The sequence below is a fragment of the Schistocerca gregaria genome, chromosome 4 (assembly GCF_023897955.1).
Source record: "Schistocerca gregaria isolate iqSchGreg1 chromosome 4, iqSchGreg1.2, whole genome shotgun sequence".
Taxonomy (NCBI): domain Eukaryota; kingdom Metazoa; phylum Arthropoda; class Insecta; order Orthoptera; family Acrididae; genus Schistocerca; species Schistocerca gregaria.
This window is the reverse complement of record NC_064923.1, coordinates 522,071,140-522,092,069: the sequence shown is the minus strand read 5'-3', so window position 1 is coordinate 522,092,069 and position 20,930 is coordinate 522,071,140. Positions and strand designations below refer to the sequence as shown.

Below are 20,930 nucleotides of genomic sequence, written 5' to 3'. Positions count from 1 at the left end.
CCTTGAAAGGAGGGTATGAGATGAACATCAACAAAAGCAAAACGAGGATAATGGAATGTAGTCGAATTAAGTTGGGTGATGCTGAGGGAATTAGATTAGGAAATGAGACACTTAAAGTAGTCAAGGAGTTTTGCTATTTGGGGAGCAAGATAACTGATGATGGTTGAAGTAGAGAGGATATAAAATATAGACTGGCAATGACAAGGAAAGCGTTAGTGAAGAAGAGAAATTAACATTGAGTACAGATTTAAGTGTCAGGAAGACATTTCGGAAAGTATTTGTATGGAGTGTAGCCATGTATGGAAGTGAAACACGGATGATAAATAGTTTGGAGAAGAAGAGAATAGAAGCTTTCAAAATGTGGTGCTACATAAGAATGCTGAAGATTAGATGGATAGATCATATAACTAATGAGGTGGTACTGAATAGGATTGGGGAGAAGAGTTGCTTGTGGCACAACTTGACAAGAAGAAGGGATCAGTTGGTAGGACATGTTCTTAGGCATCAAGGGATCACCAATTTAGTATTGGAGGGCAGCGTGGAGGGTAAAAATTGTAGAGGGAGACCAAGGGATGAATACATTCAGCAAATTCATAAGGATGTAGGCTGCAGTACATGCTGGGAGATGAGGAAGCTTGCACTGGATAGAGCAGCATGGTGAGCTGCATCAAACCAGTCTGAGGACTGAAGACCACAACAACAAGAACAACAACAACAACAAAGTTTCGTACCATTAAAAGGGTACAAAGCTGCCTCCATGTAATTACTGACACCTTCTAATCCATGTACTTTACCTTCTACCTATTTCCCAAATTAAAGAAAAGTAACCATATTGGCCTAGTGTATCTGTCACTGAGAGCACCCTACCAATATAAAAGATGTCAATCACTTCCAGGAAATTTTCAAATCAATTCACTCTTTTCACACTTGGAATCCTCCTTGCTATTTTAGTATGAGTGCACTCTACTCACCAGCCTACCACTGTAGCTCTCCCAAGATCCACCTGAAAGTCTCCCTAAAAACTTATTTATTGTTACCCATCACCTTCAGGATTAACAACAACTTATTCACATTCGCAAGCTTGACCTATAAACAAATCATCTGGACCATTATGCAAAACCAGATCCCCTATCCAATGGCAAACTTTTCATGTGCTGTAAGCAATAGGAATTTTTCAACGCACAGGTGCTGGGTGTCAAAATCAGCACACATTTATAGATTATATTTTTGTGGCCTGGTATCAAGTGGAAAGAGAGTTCTTCTCCTTCCTGTAACAACTTAGCTACTTCTTCGAATTCAAATTAACTGATTCATTTTCAAAACACAAAGCCAAATGCAATGACATTGACCTATATCTCAGTTAAGTTACTATTACATAAAACCAAACAAGAGGCAACAACCAATTGTACTTTGAAAATTACCACTTCTTTTACATCAATATTCTCTTCTTCATGGGCAGGGCATCAACTGAAATTGTAACTGCACATCTGCCAACTCTCTGAACATTTATACCAACAACTCCTCCCAGGTTTTCTTGCCTCCAACCACCCCACAGACCTTGTACACCCTACTCCTGAACTTACCTTTTGCCAAGACCATTCCTCCTTCTTTGGTACTATTTGTATATTCATTCTATTACTTTTTCTTTTTCACCTCCATATCTCATTCTCCCCCTTTCCCCTCTCTCTTGCAATGATTTCCCTTTTTCCTTTAGCATTTTCTCCTAGTTCTTAATTGCTCTATTCGTTGTACTACTCTTCTTCTTGAACCATCTTCAATTTTTATTGTCCCTTATAAAATTTTGGAGTGACATTGGCACAGTGCTTACCTACGTACTACCTCTGATGCCTGCATTTTTGCATTTGTCTTTCTTTGCTCTCACAACATGCGGGTTCCTCTAAACCTGGTCCTGAGTGACCTGCCCTTCCTGTGTAATCTCCCTCAACTTATCCATCCTTCTTCTGTGAAGATGGTGCTAAAGGTTTTCTTTTTTCTTTTTTTCACTTCTATATGTACTCCTTAAAAATGAAAGTTATGATCACCTGTTCTGACACATTTCAATTTTACAGTTCATTCAATTATTTTAATTCAATTCTGAAACAAAAATTTTGTCTACTTTAATGTTTAAAAGCAAAAATATAATTTGCTCTAAACTGTAGCTACCTAATTATTACTCACTTACTTATTTGTGAAGGACCACACGCCGCATCATACCAAGAACAAACTGTGAGTAAAAATTGGTGATTACTTTTTTCAATTGTTTTTATTGAAGAATTCAGCTGTACATATAGGCTAATGCCAGGGTAACTTCTCAGAACAGCCACATGTCCTGACAGGTATGCACCTATGGCCATATCTGCAAATGAAAAACCATAATTATATAGTAATGAAGAATTGCTTCCATAACTTCAAACAAAAAAAAATAGTGTAAGTGGCCCTGAAGTACATATTTATGGCCACATGATAAATGCAATGTCATGGCTCATATACTTTGGTGCTCAAACTAAGAACAGGGTAAGATGGCACTGACCTATTGCTAGGGTGATGAAACAATCATGAAATACACAAGCTGGAATATTTCAATTGAACTGATACGATTAACAATTCCACTAAATTTTGGTAACAGGCTAACATTAATGATAATAGTGATTATGTAATATACAGTTGTATTTCATAAGAGCCACTCACTTCTGTGACCAACAAATTTCTAATTCATTCAATGTGTATCTCACTACTTTGAAGAAAATATTATGGAAAGGATAGAGTGCTATTCACCATATAGTTGAGATATTGAGTTGGAGCCAGGAACAGCAAAAAGACTGCTAAACATGTGAGCTTTCAGCCAAAGAGCCTTCTCTTGAAGCAGACAACACACACAAATTCATGCAAGCACATGTCACACACACATATGAACACAGTTCCTGGCTACTTTGGCTGGTCTGCTATCAGTTGCACGTGATGGGAGAACCAATCTGAGGGGGTTATAAGGATAAGTCTGGGGTGGGTAGGGGGAGGGATAGCAATGTAAGAGTGGGGCATGGTAAACTGCATACAGGCATGTGGTGGGGATAGGGAAGGGCAGCTAGGTGCAGTCAGGAGGTTAGACAGCATTGGCGAAGTGCTGGGGGGAGGAGAGATGTAGAGGCTCTGTAGTGATGGACTGGGAGCAGGGAAAGGAATGGAAGGACAGAAACAAATTATGGTCTTGCATTTTGGTTTATTACAGGGTATGAGCCATGAGGCAAGTGGTTGAGAGCAAGGATGGAGTAGGGGTGGATGAAGAGTTCAGTAGCCACCAGAGGATAGCATGTAGAATGTTTTTCATTTTTGGGCAAAACAAGAGGTAGTCGAAACCCTGATGGAGAATGTGATTCAGTTGATCCAGTCAAGGATGGTAATGAGTCATAAATAAGGGGAATGCTCCTTTGTGACCAGATCATGGGAATTTGGGAAGTGGTGGGTGACTGGACAGATAAGGCAAAAGAGCCCTCTTCCTGTACAAGGTTGGGAGGGTAATTTCATCTGTGAGGGCCTCACAGGTTATGTTTGGTGAGAGATGCTTGTCACTATAGATGTGACAGTCATTAGTGACTGCTGTATGGAAGGGACTTCTTGATATCAGCTAGGTGAAGGTATTCCCGGTCGTTGGTATGTGTGATGTGGATGGACAATATCGTCATTATTACATCCCGGATTTTCCATCATTTGATTTTGCCCAATGGCTTGGTTCCATCCCACAACCCAGTGATGTTTTCCTTCAGTGCTGCTTTCCTTTGTAACTTTTTCTTTTTTATAATGCATTAGTTTACTCATTGCCCATGCTTCCTTTTCTCTTTTTCTTGTGTTTTACATGTCACCTTTCCAGCTGCACCACATGCTCTGTCTTATGAGCCACACTGTACCAATCATCTCATTTTCACACAACACATGGCTACATGAATGTGTTGATTGTTGGTGCAGTATCTTATGTTGCACATTGGTCCCACTGATACAATTAATCCTAGACCTTCAGACTGATCACTCTTTGTGCCCTACTCTTGCATATTTTCACGTATTATTCTCCGTACCTTCCTATGCTACACAAATTTGTTGCACCTCATCCCACCAACATCCTCCCTACACTCTACCCATTCTCCTGTCTTATTCCAGCACTAACCTCAGCTAATCCCTGTTCTTCATACATATCTGGCCACCAACCTACATCCCACATTATTGTTTTTTTAATCTCATTGTGTTTTCATACCAACATCAGTTTGTTTCTGCTTTTCACTATTGGCCCTCTTTCCTCAGGTTTCACCTTGTGTCCTCACACTTCACCTGTTCTGTCCCTGTCATGATTATTCCCACATAGTGTTCTCAAGTAGATGCATGGCCCATGGAACACTCCAAATGATCTTGCCATAAAATTACCAATCTCTAGCTGCTGCAACGCCTCCATCCACAACGACTTCCATCTCTTCTAATTCCAAAAGTCCTATGCCCTTACCAACCAAGTCCTTCAAAACCATGTAAATTAGGACAAAACCTCATTGTGATACCTCCTCTCCATTCATAAAATTATCCTGACCTGAAAATAAAAATTCCTATATCACATCTCTCACACTGAAACTCTTGGCCTCCAGGACCTAGAGCAGCATGCACAATGCCACCTCAAAAACCCTCCAACTTGTTCACCTCCAACTCCTGCCCTGGACTATCACTATCAACCACTCTTACAACAGCCTCCAAACCTCCCACATATCCCCTTATAGGTGACAAACCCTGCCTCACATACCTACTACATTATCCACAACCTCAGTAACCCTGTCCCACCACCATACACAATCCAGAAACCTAAACATATCTGAAACACAGTCATGTACCTTTTCTCCAAAAGGCTTAGCCCAACAAATTATCAGCCTCTACCAAATGTCTTACCTTTGGTCTCACTACCAAATTCAATCCTGCTGAACTTGTTAAAGACCATCTTCCTTCTCACAGTCCGTACAGTAGAAACTATTCTTCACCACCAACTCTAACAATCAGGCTCAACCCAAAACCAAGGTTGAGCCCTGCCTGACTCAGTTCCCCTCTCCGTCAACCATGATGCATCCCCCCTTCCAGAGTTTCTTAACCTCAGACCTTGCATTACTGCCATTCCCCAAATACCTCAAGATGGAGACCAGCCTTACACCCACAGAAAGAACCACAATCCACCACCTAAAAACCTATCCTGACTCTATGATCCTACCTGTTGACAAGGGTTCCACCACTGCGGTTTTGAACTGCAGGGATTACCTGGTGCAAGGACTCCAACAGTTGCCAGATTTTTCCACCTACAAACCCTACAACAGTTACCTCATTCCAGAAATCTGAAAGGATCTCCAGTCTCTCCTCATATCCTTAGGCCCATCACAGAACCCCTCCCATGAGTCCACCTCTCTCCCCATCACTACCAGCCCCTGCACTCCTATCATGTACATGCCCCCTATAGTCCATAAACCCAACCAGCCACGGTGCCCCATTGTGGCCAGTTACTGTGGGCCAACTGAGAGAATCTCTGCTTTCATAGATCAACTTCTTGAATCTATTGATCACAAACTACCCTCCTACATAAAAGACGCCACCCATTTCCTGCACTGACTCCATAGTTCCTGTTCATTTACCACATGGCTCACTGCTCATCACTACTGATGCCACTTCTCTTTTACACCAATGTCTCTCATGGCCAAGGCCTTGCTGCTGTTGAACAGTACTTTCTCAAGTGCCCAATGGATACCAAACCTACAACCTCCTTCCTTGTTACCATGACCAACTGCATCCTCACCCACAATTCCTCCACCTTTGAAGGTATAATCAGCAAACCAATTTGTGTAATGGCAGCGGTTACACACATGGCATCATCCTATGCCAAACTACCTTTATAGCCACCCAGAATCCTAGACCACTCACCTGGGCAAGATTCACTGATGACTGTAGGTGAGAACACCGTATCCACATTCCTCCAGAATCCCAACACCTTCTCCATTCGTTCATCTGGTCCCTCTCAACAGAACAAGCCATTTTCCTCAATGTTGACATCCACCTCAAAGATGGCTACATAAGTACCTCCATCTATATCAAACCCACCAACCATGAGCCACATATTTCATTCCAAGTAGTCCCTTCCATACAGATCAGCCACTAGTACCAATAACATCTGTAGTGACAAGCATTTCTTCTCCATATACACCAAGGGCCTCAGAGAGGTCTTCACAGACTGTTATTACCCTCCCAACTGTGTACAGAAATAGATCTAGTGTGCCTTATCCCTCATATCCCCCACTACCACACAAAGTCCCAATGTGCAACCACAAACCACAAAGGAGCATGCCCCTCTCAGTTACTTAGTACCACCAAGACAAGAGGAACTGAATCACATTCTCCACCAGGGTTTTGACTACCCCTCGTCATGCTGATAAATATCCTACCAATTATGTTCCTCACACCTGTTGCAGAGATATTCTCCTACCCACCGGAATTACATTATAACATTTTCTGACCCTATTCCACATTTGCTCCCAACTCCTTGGCTCATGGCTCATATGCCTCTAATAGACCTAACTGCAAGACCTATCCAATACATCCTCCTAGCATTACCTACTCCAGTCCAGTCATGAGCATCATCTAACCCATCAAACACAGGGGTACTATGAAAGCTGTCACATGATCTACAAGCTAAGCTGCAACCCCTCTGCTGCTTTATACATGGGCATAACAATCAACATGCTCTCTGTCTTAATAATTGGCCATTGACAAACTGTGATGATGGCATATGCCACCTGGGGATAATAGATGTACTGATAATAGTTTCAAGGTCATCTTCCAACAGATAGCATAGTACCAGAGCTACCACAGTGTCATCTGTGTCCACCCTTTAGTAGGGAATACTCACAGCAGACATCTCAATTTGGTGCAAATGTGTAAAGCAAGCAGACAACCATGACATGGAGATGCTCTCATGCTTTTTACAGCCAACTTAGTAACTTGTGTCAAATTGTGGCCTTTCAAGTGGTGGGATGGTCCTTTCGGAGAATTGACACACAAGTTGGACATGCTGCATCACTTATGCAATAATACTGGTACAAGTGCTCATGTGAAAATTCTCACTCCCATAGATGAGTTTCTAGATGCCCATGCAGCACAGTATCTTCATATTGTGATGACAGCAGTGACAGATAGAACAGCTACCACAGCACAGATAAGAGGGCTTGTGAGCCCCAATGTGTCAATACAAACTGTTGTAAACCAATTATTGTCAGAGGGACTTAGGGCACATAAACCTGTAGCCCGTCTTCCACTCATGCCACAGCATTGATGTGTGTGGCTTAGCTGGTGCCATCAAAGGATCTGTTGGAAGATGGAATGGTGTGGTTTGGTCTTCAGTGATGAAAACAAATTTTGCCTGCCCACGATTTTGACCTCTAGAGTGATGTCTTGTGTAGTGTATTCATCTAAGAAACACTGGCTCCACCCCTTTAAGTCTGGGGTATCATAAGCTATAACTCTCTTTCATCTTCTGTTTGTGGAGGAGATGCTAACCAGTGCTTGGTATCTGCAGAAGTTTGTAAGACCTTTTCTTTTGCCATTCTTGCAACAGGAAGGTGATGTGTTGTTGCAAAATGATAATGCTCACCCTTGAAACTCAGTGTGCTCTGTAAGATGTGCAGCAACTTCACTGGCCAGCTTGACCTCTGGACTTTACTCCAATCAAGCAAGGTCTGGGGCACTCTCTTGTTCCTGAAGTAAGAAATCATCCCTAAAAGCATATGAACCAAGAGATGGCCAACAGCATAGAATGGGAAACCACTATGGATATTCCCTCATCACAGTTATGAGTGAGTCTGAAGCATAATGTTCCAGATATAGTCCTCCATTCAGATCTCTGGGAAGGCATATTTTGAGTGAAGCACCAAGCAAACAGAAATGACCTGATTTAGACAGTAGGATATGCACATTTTAACAAACAAAGTTTATTGTATATCTAAATCAATCAAATTTCCAATTCCATTCTGAGTTAACTAAAAGTTGCACTTCCATCTTGTTTTCTGGTAATATTTATCCTGATTTCAGTCAAGCAGTATGAAATGCATGGTCTTTTTACACTCTCTGAAAATAAATTAGCACAATCTTTCAGAGATTTCATATTCACTCAAGATTTATTGTTGCAACTGTGCATATGGAAAATATGAAATGATTATGTTTATAGACCAATAGAACAAGTGATTATGAGGTACCAAGTACTAACCCAAGATGAAACACTCATATTAAGATGTGGCATAGCCACCACAACCAGAAATGCACGCACTGACTCTAGCATCTAGTTGGTCCTACAGATGGTAAATATTGTTCTGCTGAACTTGTTCATGTACTCCTGTAAGAGGTGGTTGATGAGTCACATGAGTCACTTCTCATCCATCATATTCCAAGTGTGCTTTTCTGCAGACAAGTCCAGAGATTATGCTGGCCAGAGAAGTTGCTGCATGTCTTGAGTTTCACAGGCAGTGTGTGGGCAAGCATTATCCTGTTGGAAAAAAACCACCTTCCTGTTGCAAAACTGAAAAAATAAGGGTCTAACAACATTCTGCATGCACCAAGCACTGGTTAGCAGCTCCTCCAGAAACACCACAGGTGAATAAGTGTTGTAGCTTATCACACTCCAGACCATGAGGCCTGGGCTGCGGCCAGGGTGTCTTGGTTGAGTGCACTAAATGTGACAGCACTTACAAGGCCTATTTCATATGCACAAGGGATGATCACTTGCATGCAGGAAGAATCTGCTTTCATCACTGAAGACCACAGTCCATCTTCCAAGAGATCCTCCGTTGGCACCAGTCCAGCCATGCACATCAGTGCCATGCAGTGGGTGGAAGATGGCTAGAGTTGTGAGTGCCATAGTCCCATTGTTATTAACCAGTTTGTAACAGTTTGTTTTGATGCATCTGGGCCCACAAGCCCACATATCTATGCAGTGACAGCTGCTGCTCATACAATAGGACAACCCTGGTGGGCATCAGTGCTGCGTGGACATCCAGAAACTCATCTGTTGGTATGAAAATGCTCACGTGATCACTGATACTAGCATCATTGCACAACTCACACAGTACATACAGCTTGTATGCCAATCCTCCAAAAGGACCATTCCACCACTTGGAAGGCCATAATTTGATTCTTTTCAAAGTCACTCACTTAGCCATAGCAAGTATGGGTGTGTCCACAAGGCTTGCTTCACTCATCTACACTACACCTCAGTCTGTGAGCATTCCCTTTTAACAGGCAGACACAGATGGCACTCTGGTAGCTATACCACTACACTATCTGTTGGCAGGTGACATGAAAGTATTATCATTGCATCTGTTATCCTCAGGTGGGATGTGCTGTCATCAGATCAAAATCAATGTTGCCTTTCAGGTATACAAATTTTTTTCTGGCAGTATATAACTACACTACAGTCTGAAGTCGTTATGAAATTAAACTTTTTTCCAAATTTGTTTATAACATTATTTCACTCTTTTGTGAACTATTATGTGAATGATTTATGGCATAAAAACTTGGTCATCATAGAGATTTCACTTTCCAAAGATATTTTATTCCTCTTGAAAAATGTAGTTTGATTTGTTTCATATCATTTATAACTAATGCAATGAGAACTTCTTATTTTCCAAATTTAATTTAGGTTATGAGAAATTAAACTTTATTGCCCACTAAATTAACAAACTTCATCATATTTCAAAAACACATTCTGTTTCTGTAGAAACAATGTACTGTGATATAAGATCTCAATGTGAACAAACCTTGTGAAGTGGCATATTTTGTAATTTTAGATTTTTATTGTACAGCTACAGCAAAAAGTTTTTAATACCACTTTTACTCAAATTTTTTCATGCGTAAGAAAGACAACGTCTACTTAGATTATAATTTTTTTTAAACTGGATGTTATAGTAAGCTTTAGTTTGAACAAATAGCATCTAGAACATGCTGGGAAAAAATGGTTTGCTATATAGACCTGAATGTATGCCAAACCAGTCACTCTGTATTTAATCTGTGGTCTGACTGCATTCAGTTATCAATCAGGCTGTCATCTGTAAGAACTTGTACTGTCCATGTAGACCGCATTTGTTTTCAAAAACTTTTGCACAAATCAGTCTCTTATTTGTAAAAACATGTGTGAAGTACTTTGCTTTTGTGGGCAGATGAAAACATGAAATAAAATGAGAAGATACTGTGTGAAATTGATTTTTATTGGAGGATAATGTCCTGTGGACTATATAATCTTTTTTGTAAAATGACAAGCACTGCATTTTTACAAGGAAAAGATAAGTTTATTCATCACATTTAGTATTGAAGATCCATACTTTCCATTTATGTAAAAAAAATGATTAAACTTTCTTGTAGTTTTAGAAAATAGGCCTTTTCATGTCTGGTTTCTCTCCAGGATTTTAAACAAAACAGTGAAAACACTAAAAGTGATTTATTTTTTATATGAATGAATAAAACACTATATTAAAGTCTGTGTCAGTAAAATAGCAATGTGAACACCAATGATGCAGTGGGAGGACTGGAAGTACACTGGACATCCCCAGAAAACAAAATAGTGTGAAAAAATTCATCTCCGAAATAATTACTGTTGGTGAATTAAAGAAAAAGAGTTCAACAGAAGTGCATGACTCAAAATGCAGAAGAGAAGACTAGGTAAGTGCCACAGAAATACTGAAGTTTGTTCTTTTTGGCTGTACAGCTTAAAAAAAAAAAAAAAAAAAAAAAAAAATTACAAATACAAAATCTGAGGATTCATTTAGTGAAAGAATGTTGGTATTGGAGGGGTTGAGGGTGGGAGAAATCAATTGTGAATCTAACCATAGGTAACAAAAAGAACATTCAACAACTAGAAACCAAATTAGAGGAAAACAATAATCAGTTGCATGAAATGAAATTAGTAACTAAATGCAAAGTGAACAATTATAAACTAAACGAGTGGAAAAGAGTAACCAGTTGATAAGTTTTAAGAAAGAGATTAGTCAACAAATTCTGGATAGTACCAATCACATTACAGAATTAAAAAAAAACAACAATACCATGAAAAAGGAAAGTTTCCTCTCACCATATAGCACAGATGCTGAGTTGCAGATAGCCACAATAAAAAGACTGTCACAAATATAGCTTTTGACCAGGAAGGTCTCAGTCAGAATTAGATGACAAACACACACATACACACTCATGCAAATGCAACTCACACACACATGACTGCAGTCTCAGGCAACTGAGGCCATACTACAAGCACCAGCACCAGTGCATGATGGAAGTGGATGGTGGTAAGGAGGAGGCTGAGGCGGGGAGGGGGAGGGATAGCGAATATGAGTAGCAGACAGTGACATGCTGTTGGGGAGTGCACAGGGATGAGGTGGAAAGAGGATAGGGCAGCTATGTGTTACCAGGAGGTTAGAAGGAGGGCAGCAGTGGGAGAGGAGACAAAGGGGATAGTGAAAAAGGTGAGAAGTAAAAAGACTGGGTATGATGGAGGAATGAGGGCTGTGTAGTGTTAGAGTGAGAGCAGAGAAGAGGCTGGAAGGGAGAGGACAATCACTAACAAAGGCTGAGGCCAGGAGGGTTACGGGAACATAAGATATATTGCAGAGAAAGTTCCCACCTGTGGGGTTTAGAAAATATGGTGCTGGAGGGAAGGATCCATTTGGCACAAGTTGTGAAGCAGTCATTGAAATGAGGGATGTCATGTTTGGTAGCATGCTCAGCAACAGGGTTGTCCACCTGTTTATTGGACACAGTTTTTCAGTAACCATTCATTTAGTCAGACAGCTTGTAGGCTGTCATGCCCACATAAAATGCAGTGCAGTGCTTCCAGCTTAGCTTGTAGATCACATGACGGGTTTTACAGGTAGCCCTGCCTTTGATGGTATAGGTGATGTTTGTGATGAGACTGGAGTAGTTGGTGGTGGGAGGATGTATAGGACAGGTCTTGCATCTAGAACTATTGCAGAGGTATGACCCTTGAGGTAAGGTGTTGGGAACAGCAGTTGTGTAGGGATGGTTCAAATGGCTCTGAGCACTATGGGACTTAACATCTGTGGTCATCAGTCCCCTATAACTTAGAACTACTTAAATTTAACTAACCTAAGGACATCACACACATCCATGCCCAAAGCAGGATCTGAACCTGCGACCGTAGCAGTCGCTTGGTTCCGGACTGCGCGCCTAGAACCGCGAAACCACCGCGGCCAGCTGTGTAGGGATGGATCAGTATATTGTGTAGGTTCAGTGGGTGGGAAGGATAGTGGACAGGACATTTGTCATTTCATAGCATGGAGAGAGGTAGTCGAAAACCTGGTGGAGAATGTAATTTAGTTGCTCCAGTCTTGGGTGGTACTGAGTCATGAGGGGAATGCTCTCCTGTGGCCAGACAGTGTGACATTGAGAGGGGTGGGAGACTGGAAAGATAAGGCATGGAAAAATTGTTTTTATACAAGGTTCAGAGGATAATTATGGTTTGTGAATGCTTCAGTGGGACCCTCAGTATATGTCAAGATGGACCTCTCATCACTGCATATGCAACGACCATGGGTGGCTAGACTGTGTGGAAGGGACTTCTTGGTATGGAATGTGTGGCAGCTGTCAAATCTGATATAGACAGAGGTACTGATGTAGCCATCTTTGAGGTGGAGGTCAACATCCAGGATGGTGGCCTGTTGGGTTGAGTAGGACCAGGTGAAGCAAATGGGGGACAAGTTGCTGAGGTTATGAAGGAATGCGAATAGGGTGTCCTCGCCGTCAATCCAAACTGCAAAGATGTCATCAGTGAATATGCACTACGTGAGAGGTTTAGGATTCTGGGTGCTTAGGAAGGATTTTTCTAGATGGCCAATGAACAGGTTGGCATAGGATGGTGCCTAACAGATGCCCATAGTTGTGTCCTAGGTTTGTTTGTAGGTAATTTCTTCAAAGGAGAAGTAATTGTGGCTGAGGCTATAGTTGGTCATGGTGAATAGGGGTGGGGGTGGGGGTGGGGGTGGTGAGATTGTTGGTTTAGAATCCATTGGGCATTGGGAAAGGTAGTGTTCAATATTGGTAAGGCCATTGGCGTAAGGAATGTTAATGTACAGCTAGGTGGCATCAACAGTGATGAGCAGGGCACCATGTGGTAAAGGAACAGTAACTGGGGAGAGTCGGTGGGGGAAATGGTTGGTATCTTTTATATAGGAGGGTAGGTTCCGGGTAATAGGTTTAAGGTTCTCTCAGTGGGGGCACAGTAACTGGCCACAATGAGGTGGTTGGGTTTGTGGACTTCAGGATCAATGTAGAAGGTAGGAGTGTGGGGAGTGATAGGGGTGACTGAACAGAGAGATGGACTCCAGGGTGAAGTTCTGGGATGGGCCTAAGGATTTTGAGGAATGACTTGAGATTCTGTTGAATTTCTGCAATGAGCTCACTGTGGCAAGGTTTGTTAGTGGATGGATGATTCTGACAGTTGGTGGAGACCTTCTGCCAGATAATCTTTATGGTTCAAAACAACAGTGGTGGTGTCTTTATCCTCATATAGAATTATAAGGTCAGAATCAGTTTTTAGATGATGGATTGTGGTTGTTTCTGCAGCTCTAATGTAAGTTTGCATGTTGCGGGATTTGGGGTATGATGGTGAGGCAATGTTTGAGGTTAAGGAATTCTGGAAAGTTAAAAGGGGGTGATTTGGGGGCAGTGGTGGTGGATCACAGTTTGATGGAATAGTGAACTGAGCTAGGCAGAGTTCAGCATTGGTCTTCTGTTGAGTCTGATTGGTAGAGTTGGTGGCAAAAAAATATTTCCACTGTAGGGGTGTGAGAAGGAGAGAAGTTCTTTAACAAGTCCTGCATGATTGAACATGGGAGTGAGGCAAGAGGTGAGGCCTTTGGGAAGGATTGATATGTCTGTAGGGGTAAGGCTTTTGAAGGAAAGTTTCTGAATTAAAAATCATATGGAGGGTAGTCCCAATAACATCCATTCTGAATTTCACACCCTTTCAGATATGTCTTTGATAGTGGATGTAGCTGAGAATATGTTATTCTTTTAGAAGATGTATCTAGTAAAGAAAGTTGTAAGCAGGAAATGACTTTAGAAGAACTGAGAACTGCACATAAAAAATGTAGGAGAAAAATTTACTAATTTAAATACTGATACAGAGGGAAAGTTATTAAATTTAATTAAAACAGAGTTTTGAAGAAAAGAATGCAACTAATGATGTAATGTTTTTCATTAAAAAATAAATAAATCTAAGAAAATTTGGTGTCTATGAGATTATGTGCAAACAAGGGTATTAAGTGGTCCAACTTACAAGTGGAAAGTTTTCCTTGTGATCATTTACATCCTCTCAGAATGAATTTTTCACTCTACAGCAGAGTGTGCACTGATATGAAACTTCCTGGCAGATTAAAACTGTGTGCCAGACCGAGACTCGAACTTGGGACCTTTGCCTTTCGCGGGCAAGTGCTCTACCGACTGAGCTACCCAAGCATGATTCACGCATCGTCCTCACAGCTTCACTTCTGCCAGTACCTCGCCTCCTAGCTTCCAAACTTTACAGAATCCCTCCTGCTAACCTCGCAGAACTATCACTCCTGAAAGAAAGGATATTGTGGAGACATGGCTCAGCCACAGCCTGGGGGATATTTGTAGAATGAAATTGTCACTCTACAGCAGAGTGTGCGCTGATAGGAAACTTTCTGGCAGATTAAAACTGTGTCCCAGACCAAGACTCGAACTTGGGACCTTTGCCTTTCGAAGGGTAAGTGCTCTACCGACTGAGCTACTCAAGTAGAACTCACACCGCATCCTCACAACTTCACTTCCGCCAGTACCTTCCCTCCTACCTTCCAAACTTTTTACATCTTATCAGTTTTTTGAAACACTTTAAGATAACTTTGGGTCTAGGATGACAGAAAATTCAAAAATAAATTTGTCAAAAAGAGAAAAAGTAAATACTGACATGGGCAAACTTAATTTTGACCAGTGGGTAATATTTGATGAGTTTGAGAAAAGTTTTTTGAATAAATTTTTTGCGTAATCCAAACATTTAGACCTACATCTACAAGGATACTCTGCAAACCACTTTTAAGTGCCTGGCAGAAGGTTCATTAAACCACCTTCACAAGAATTCTCTATTATTCCAATCGCAAACAGTGAACAGAAAAAATGAACACCCATATCTTTCCATGTGAGCTCTGATTTCCCTTATTTCATTATGATGATCATATCTCCCTGTGTAGGTCAGTATCAACAAAATATTTTCACATTTGGTGGAGAAAGTTGGTAATTGAAATTTGATGAGAAGGTTCTGCAGCTACAAGAAATGGCACTGTTTTAATTATGTCCACCCAAAATTCAGTGGCACTCTCTCCCCTATTTTGTGGTAATACAAAATGTGCTGCTCTTCTTTGAACTTTCTTGATGTACTCAGTTAAGCCTGTCTGATAAGCATCCCAAACTGTGCAGCAGTTCTCGAAAAGAGAATGGACAAGCATACTGTAGGCAGTCTCTTTAGTACATCTGTTACATTTTCTAAGTGTTCTTCCAATAAACTGCAGTCTTTCGTTTGCCTTCCCCACATTTTCTAGGTGGTTTTTCCAATTTAAGTTGTTCATAACTATAATTCCTAGGTATTTAATTGAATTAACACCATAAGTCTGTCTGATTTTTCATGTAACCAAATTTTAAATGATTCCTTTTAGCACCTATGTGGACAACCTCACACTTTTCATTATTTAGGATCAACTTCCAATTTTCACACCACATAGATATCTTTCCTAAATTATTTTTCAATTTGTTTTGATCTTCTGATGACTTTACTGGATGATAAATGACAGCATCATCTGCAAAAAGCCTAAGATGTCTGCCCCTGTCATCTCTTAAATCATTTATATGGATATGGGACAGCAGAGCACCTATTACATTACCTTGGGGCATGTTTTACTTGATGACTTTTCATCAGTTATTGTAAACTATGACCTCTGCATCAGAAAATGACAAATACAGTCAAATAACTGAGATGATATTCCATAAGCACACAATTTCATTACAATCTGCTTGTGTGGTACAGTGTCATAAGTCTTCTGGAAATCTCAAAATACAGAATCAATTTGATATCCTTTGTCAATAGTACTTGACACTTTATGTGAGTTGTATTTCACAAGAACAATGTTTTCTAAATTCATGTTTACTGTTTCTCACTAGACCATTCTCTTCAAAATAATTCATATTGTCTGAACATAATATATAATTCCAAAATCCTGGTGCGTGTCAATGTTAATGATATGGGCCTGCAATTTAGTGGTTCACTCCTACTATCATTTTTGCATATTGGTGAGTAGTTGTATATGATTGTAAAGTATGCAGCTATTGTATTAGCATACTCTGGAAGAAAACTAATTGCTACACAGACTGGACCAGAAGATTTGCCTATACTCAATGATTTAAGCTGCATCACTACTCTGAGGTATCTACATCTAAGCTACTCATGTTGGAGCTGTTTTTCATTCAAATTCTGGAATATTTACTTCTTTTTTGGTGAAGGAAATTTGGACGGCTGTATTTAGTAACTCTTTATTGTCAACATTGTCGTTTACAGTATTTCCATTGCTGTCACTCAGAGAAGTCATTGATTGTGTCTTTCCACTAGCATACTTTACATACAACCAAAATCTCTTTGTATTTCCTTCTAGCTTTCAAAACAAAGTTTCTTAGTATTGTGACACATTTTGTGTACAGATGGGGATCAGCTCCATTGTTTTTAATTTATTTGGTATAAATCTCTCAATTTCTGTCAACATTGTTACTTTGAAGTCAAGCCACATCTGGTCTACACTTAAATTGTTAATTTGGAAGGAGTGGAGATTGTTTCTCAGAAAGGCATCAAGTGAATTTTTATCTGCTTCATTCTTGCTACAATGACTCTGTGTTCACTAATCACTGTACCCAGTTTGATGCTCTTTATCAGCTCAGAACTATTGGTTGCTAAGAGGTCAAGCGTGTTTTCACAACTGCTTACTATTTTCATGGACTCATGAACTAACTGCTTGAAATAATTTTCAGAGAATGTGTTTAGCATAATTTTGCATGATGTTTTATGCATACCTCCAGATTTAAACATGTATTTTAACCAAAATATTGTGGGTAAATTAAAGTAAGTGTAATTTGTATGAGTCAGGTACGTGTTTGAACCTTTCAGTAACTGTATCATCTGAATTGGGAAGTCAGTAAAAAGATCCAATTATCATTTTATTGAGCTTGTCAAGAATGACCTCTGCCCCTACTACTCACAAGAACTATCTACTTCAATTTTGTTACAAGATAAACTACTAACAGCAGTAAACACACCACTTCCAATTATGTTTAGCCTACCCTTTCTGAACACCATTAGGTTCTTCACAAAAATTGGAGATCAACTTACCTCTGGCTTTACCCAACTTTCAGTGCTGGTAACTATTGGAGCATCAGTGTTTTCTATTAGAGCTTTGAGCTCTGCTACTTTCCCAACACAGCTACGACAATTTACAACTGTTATTCCGATGGTTTCTGGATCTACATTCATGCCATGTTTGATTTGTACCTTTTGAGATCAAAGCCCTTGTTGTGTTTCCCTAAGACCCTCTAACATAAAAAAAACCTGCCCAGTCCATGCCACGTAGCCCTTGCTGTCCATGTAGCCACCTCCTGTGTGTAGTGGCCTCCTGACCTATTCAGCAGAATCTGAAATTCAATAACCCTATGGTTGCAAGTCATGGAATCAGCGATCTCCATAGCCACAGAACCATCTGAGTCCCTGATTCAGACCCTCCACTTGGCTCTGTACCAGATGTCTTCAATCAGTCCTGTTAACTATGCTGCAAATGGTGAGCTCTGCTTTCATCCCACAAGAAAGACTGCCAGACTTTATTACTTCTGTTAGCCACTCAAAACCAGAGAGAATCTCTTCTGATCCAAAGCAACACACATCATTGGCACTGACATGAGCCACCGCCTGAAGTTGGCTACACTCTGTGCTCTTCAGGCCATCTGGAAGCATCTATTCCACATCTGGAATGACACCACTTGGTATGCACAGATGGTGCATATTGGCTTTCTTCCCTTCCCTGGAAACCATGTCCCTAACGGGCCCCATAACATGCCTGACATTGGAGTTTCCAACTACCAATAATCCCATCCTGTGTGATTGTCCAGATCTTGCAGGCTGAGAGGTTTTCTCTAAAACAGGTCAACGACTGCATCTGGCTGAGGGACAGTGACAGCCACAGACAGCACCTGGCACCTGTTTGTCATAGTAACTGGGGTGGCCTTATGTGTGGCCCCTGGGCAGTCTTTTAACATCTGCCATGCCCTGAGTTTACCTTCCACTTGACCATGGGTGAGGGGTCAACTACAGTGAAAGCAGTAACTGGGCCGGCCACCAGTGCGAACCAATTGGCAGACTCAGATGTGCTGGAAGTCCATTGGATGACCAACTCTGGCCCACAACAGTGGTGACAATCCACTGCAAATGTTTGGAGGATGTCTTTAGTAGACTATGATAGGCATTGTGATGGTAAGTGTGGACAAGTGCCATTTTGCACAATTTCAGGTAAACTATATGGGGCAAATGATTAGTGAGTGTGTTGTCCACACTGATCCTCACCTTACAGGTGCACTTCAAAATTATCCAGTACTATAGTTTTTCACTGGTCTCTGTAATTACTATAAACAATTAGTGAAAGATTTTGCAAAAATAGCAGGACTCATGAACAAGCTACTGATGAAGGGGATGAAGCTCCATTGGTCACAGGAATTTCAGGAGGCATTTCAAAATTTTAAACAAATGTTAGTTTCAGATCCAATGTTGGTTTTTGTGGATTTCAAGAAAGAGTTTACCCTTTCATGTGATGTTTCAAATGAAATAGTTTTGATGCTATCTGTATGATAGGAAGTTTAAGGTCATGACAGAGCATGACTCATTGAAATGGTTGCTTGGTTTCAAAGATCCATCTAGTAGATATACTCAGTGAGGCAATCTATAAGCCAGGGAGGTCACATCCAAAAGCAGATTCATTAAGCCATGGCATAGTGATATTAAGTATGTTGGCAAAGAGTATTGAAGAGTGGCAGCAGGCACAGGCAAGGGATAAGGACTGCCAGGCATTTCAGTCATGTTATACTGGAGGGTTTGATGTGTAGAATGATGAGTTGTGGACTATGTTTGGTAGTTCGAGAAGGTTTTTGGAAGGAAGTTTTGCATTTTAGTTGTCAGATCATGATGGGTGATGTGCAATGGACAGACATGTAGCAGAACAGTTTGGGAGGAGGAACAGAAAACAAGACATGGAGGAGTATGTTAAGGCCAGTGTGCCATGCATGCAGATGGCCAACTTTACACATCAAAAATTGCTATTGTAAAGGTTACTAAAGGTGTCCACTCCATTTTCTATGGCAAGGTTACATGTCCTTGGGCCATTAAAAAAAAATAATAATAAAAAAAACCACCTGCAGGAAATAGGTATGCTCTCATGATCACTGATCATTTTTCTTGATTTTTGGCAGTGGTACTGATGCTGGACCAATGGGCTAGTACTGTAGCACAAGCATTAGTCAACAACTGAATATTACAGTTCAGGGTGCCTGAGACCATAATTAAAAACCAAGGTATGAATTTTGTCTTAGTTTTAATGAGACAACCATGCCATGTGTTAGAACTTAACTTTTCCCGGCTGATCAAATGTTCAAATAACTTACGGGTTTGCTGCTGGGTGACGTCGTCAGACACCGCCGATATTTCGACAGGAGCACACCCTTCCATTCTGAAGGTACAAATGCAAGGAAGAAAAAATGTGCAGGCAAATTTAATACCTCGGTTCATAGAGGAGAACCAAAGAAGATGCCACACACAGAACAAGTGTCAACACAACCAAAGATAACCAATGTCAGAAATATCGATGGTTACTATTAATCAACAGGTGAGGCAGCACTATTTTTGTCCCTCTGTTTTTTGAGGAGAGACAGAGGCGGATTCCAAGCAGCATTTAAATAAAAACCACCATCTCTGTTAATAACGTTGCTTGATAGTCTGATTTCAACAGCTTCCTTGATAACTCTATCCCAATAGTTTGACATGCAAGCCAGAATCTCCATGTTGCTGTATTCCATAGGATGACCGGTGTCAAGGCAATGTTCTGCAATAGCGGATTTGCTTGGCTGTTGTAAGCGTGTGTGACGCTTATGTTCAATACATCGGCCTTCCACAGTCCTGATTGTCAGACAATGCCATGTCATTTGAAGTGCCATGGGTTGCATATACGGAAGGTGTGGACTAATCTGTTTCATCTGCAGACCAATGGAAAAACAGAACATAAGTTCAAGACAGTTGTAGAGATGTTGAGCTGTTACATAGGTTAAAGGCATTATGATTGGGGCAGCTATTTATCATACCTACAGTGTGCCTATAATCTGAAGGTTCATACTGCAATGGGCTTGTCACCATTTCAGGTGGTGTACAACAGGAAAATGTCATCTCCCTTTAATGTTTTGATTCCTAAAATAGGACTGGATGGTGAGTTGGTGAGGAGGTTTTCGAGGAGAATTAGGGATCTTCAGAGGAATGTGCAAAAGGCAAACACAAAGGTGCTAGAATGCAATGGAAAAACCAAACAAACACATGGGAAAATTGACAAAATACAGAATGAGGTAGTCCTTATCCATCAAAGGGGATTATGAACAAATTTTTAACAAATACCAGGGACAATATCAGATAATGGAAACAATTTCAACAGTCAATGTGAAGATACAGTTCTCCACAAAAGTGTCTGTTAAACATGTCAGTCAAGTGAAACCATTTAAAGGAATGGTGTAGGGGGTACCACAGTTATTGGCAACCAGCCAGGAGATGAAAGTTATGAAGTTCAATA

General features: G+C 40.7%; 1 protein-coding gene across 1 annotated transcript in view; it reads right to left on the bottom strand.

The window, feature by feature from the left end:
* LOC126268030 (integrin alpha-4-like) overlaps positions 1-20,930 on the bottom strand; it is a 568,589-nt gene that overhangs the window by 271,287 nt on the left and 276,372 nt on the right. Inside the window, exon 12 of the mRNA XM_049973452.1 lies at positions 2,183-2,356. Coding sequence (XP_049829409.1) covers positions 2,183-2,356 — 174 coding nt within the window. The remainder of the gene's footprint in view (positions 1-2,182; positions 2,357-20,930) is intronic.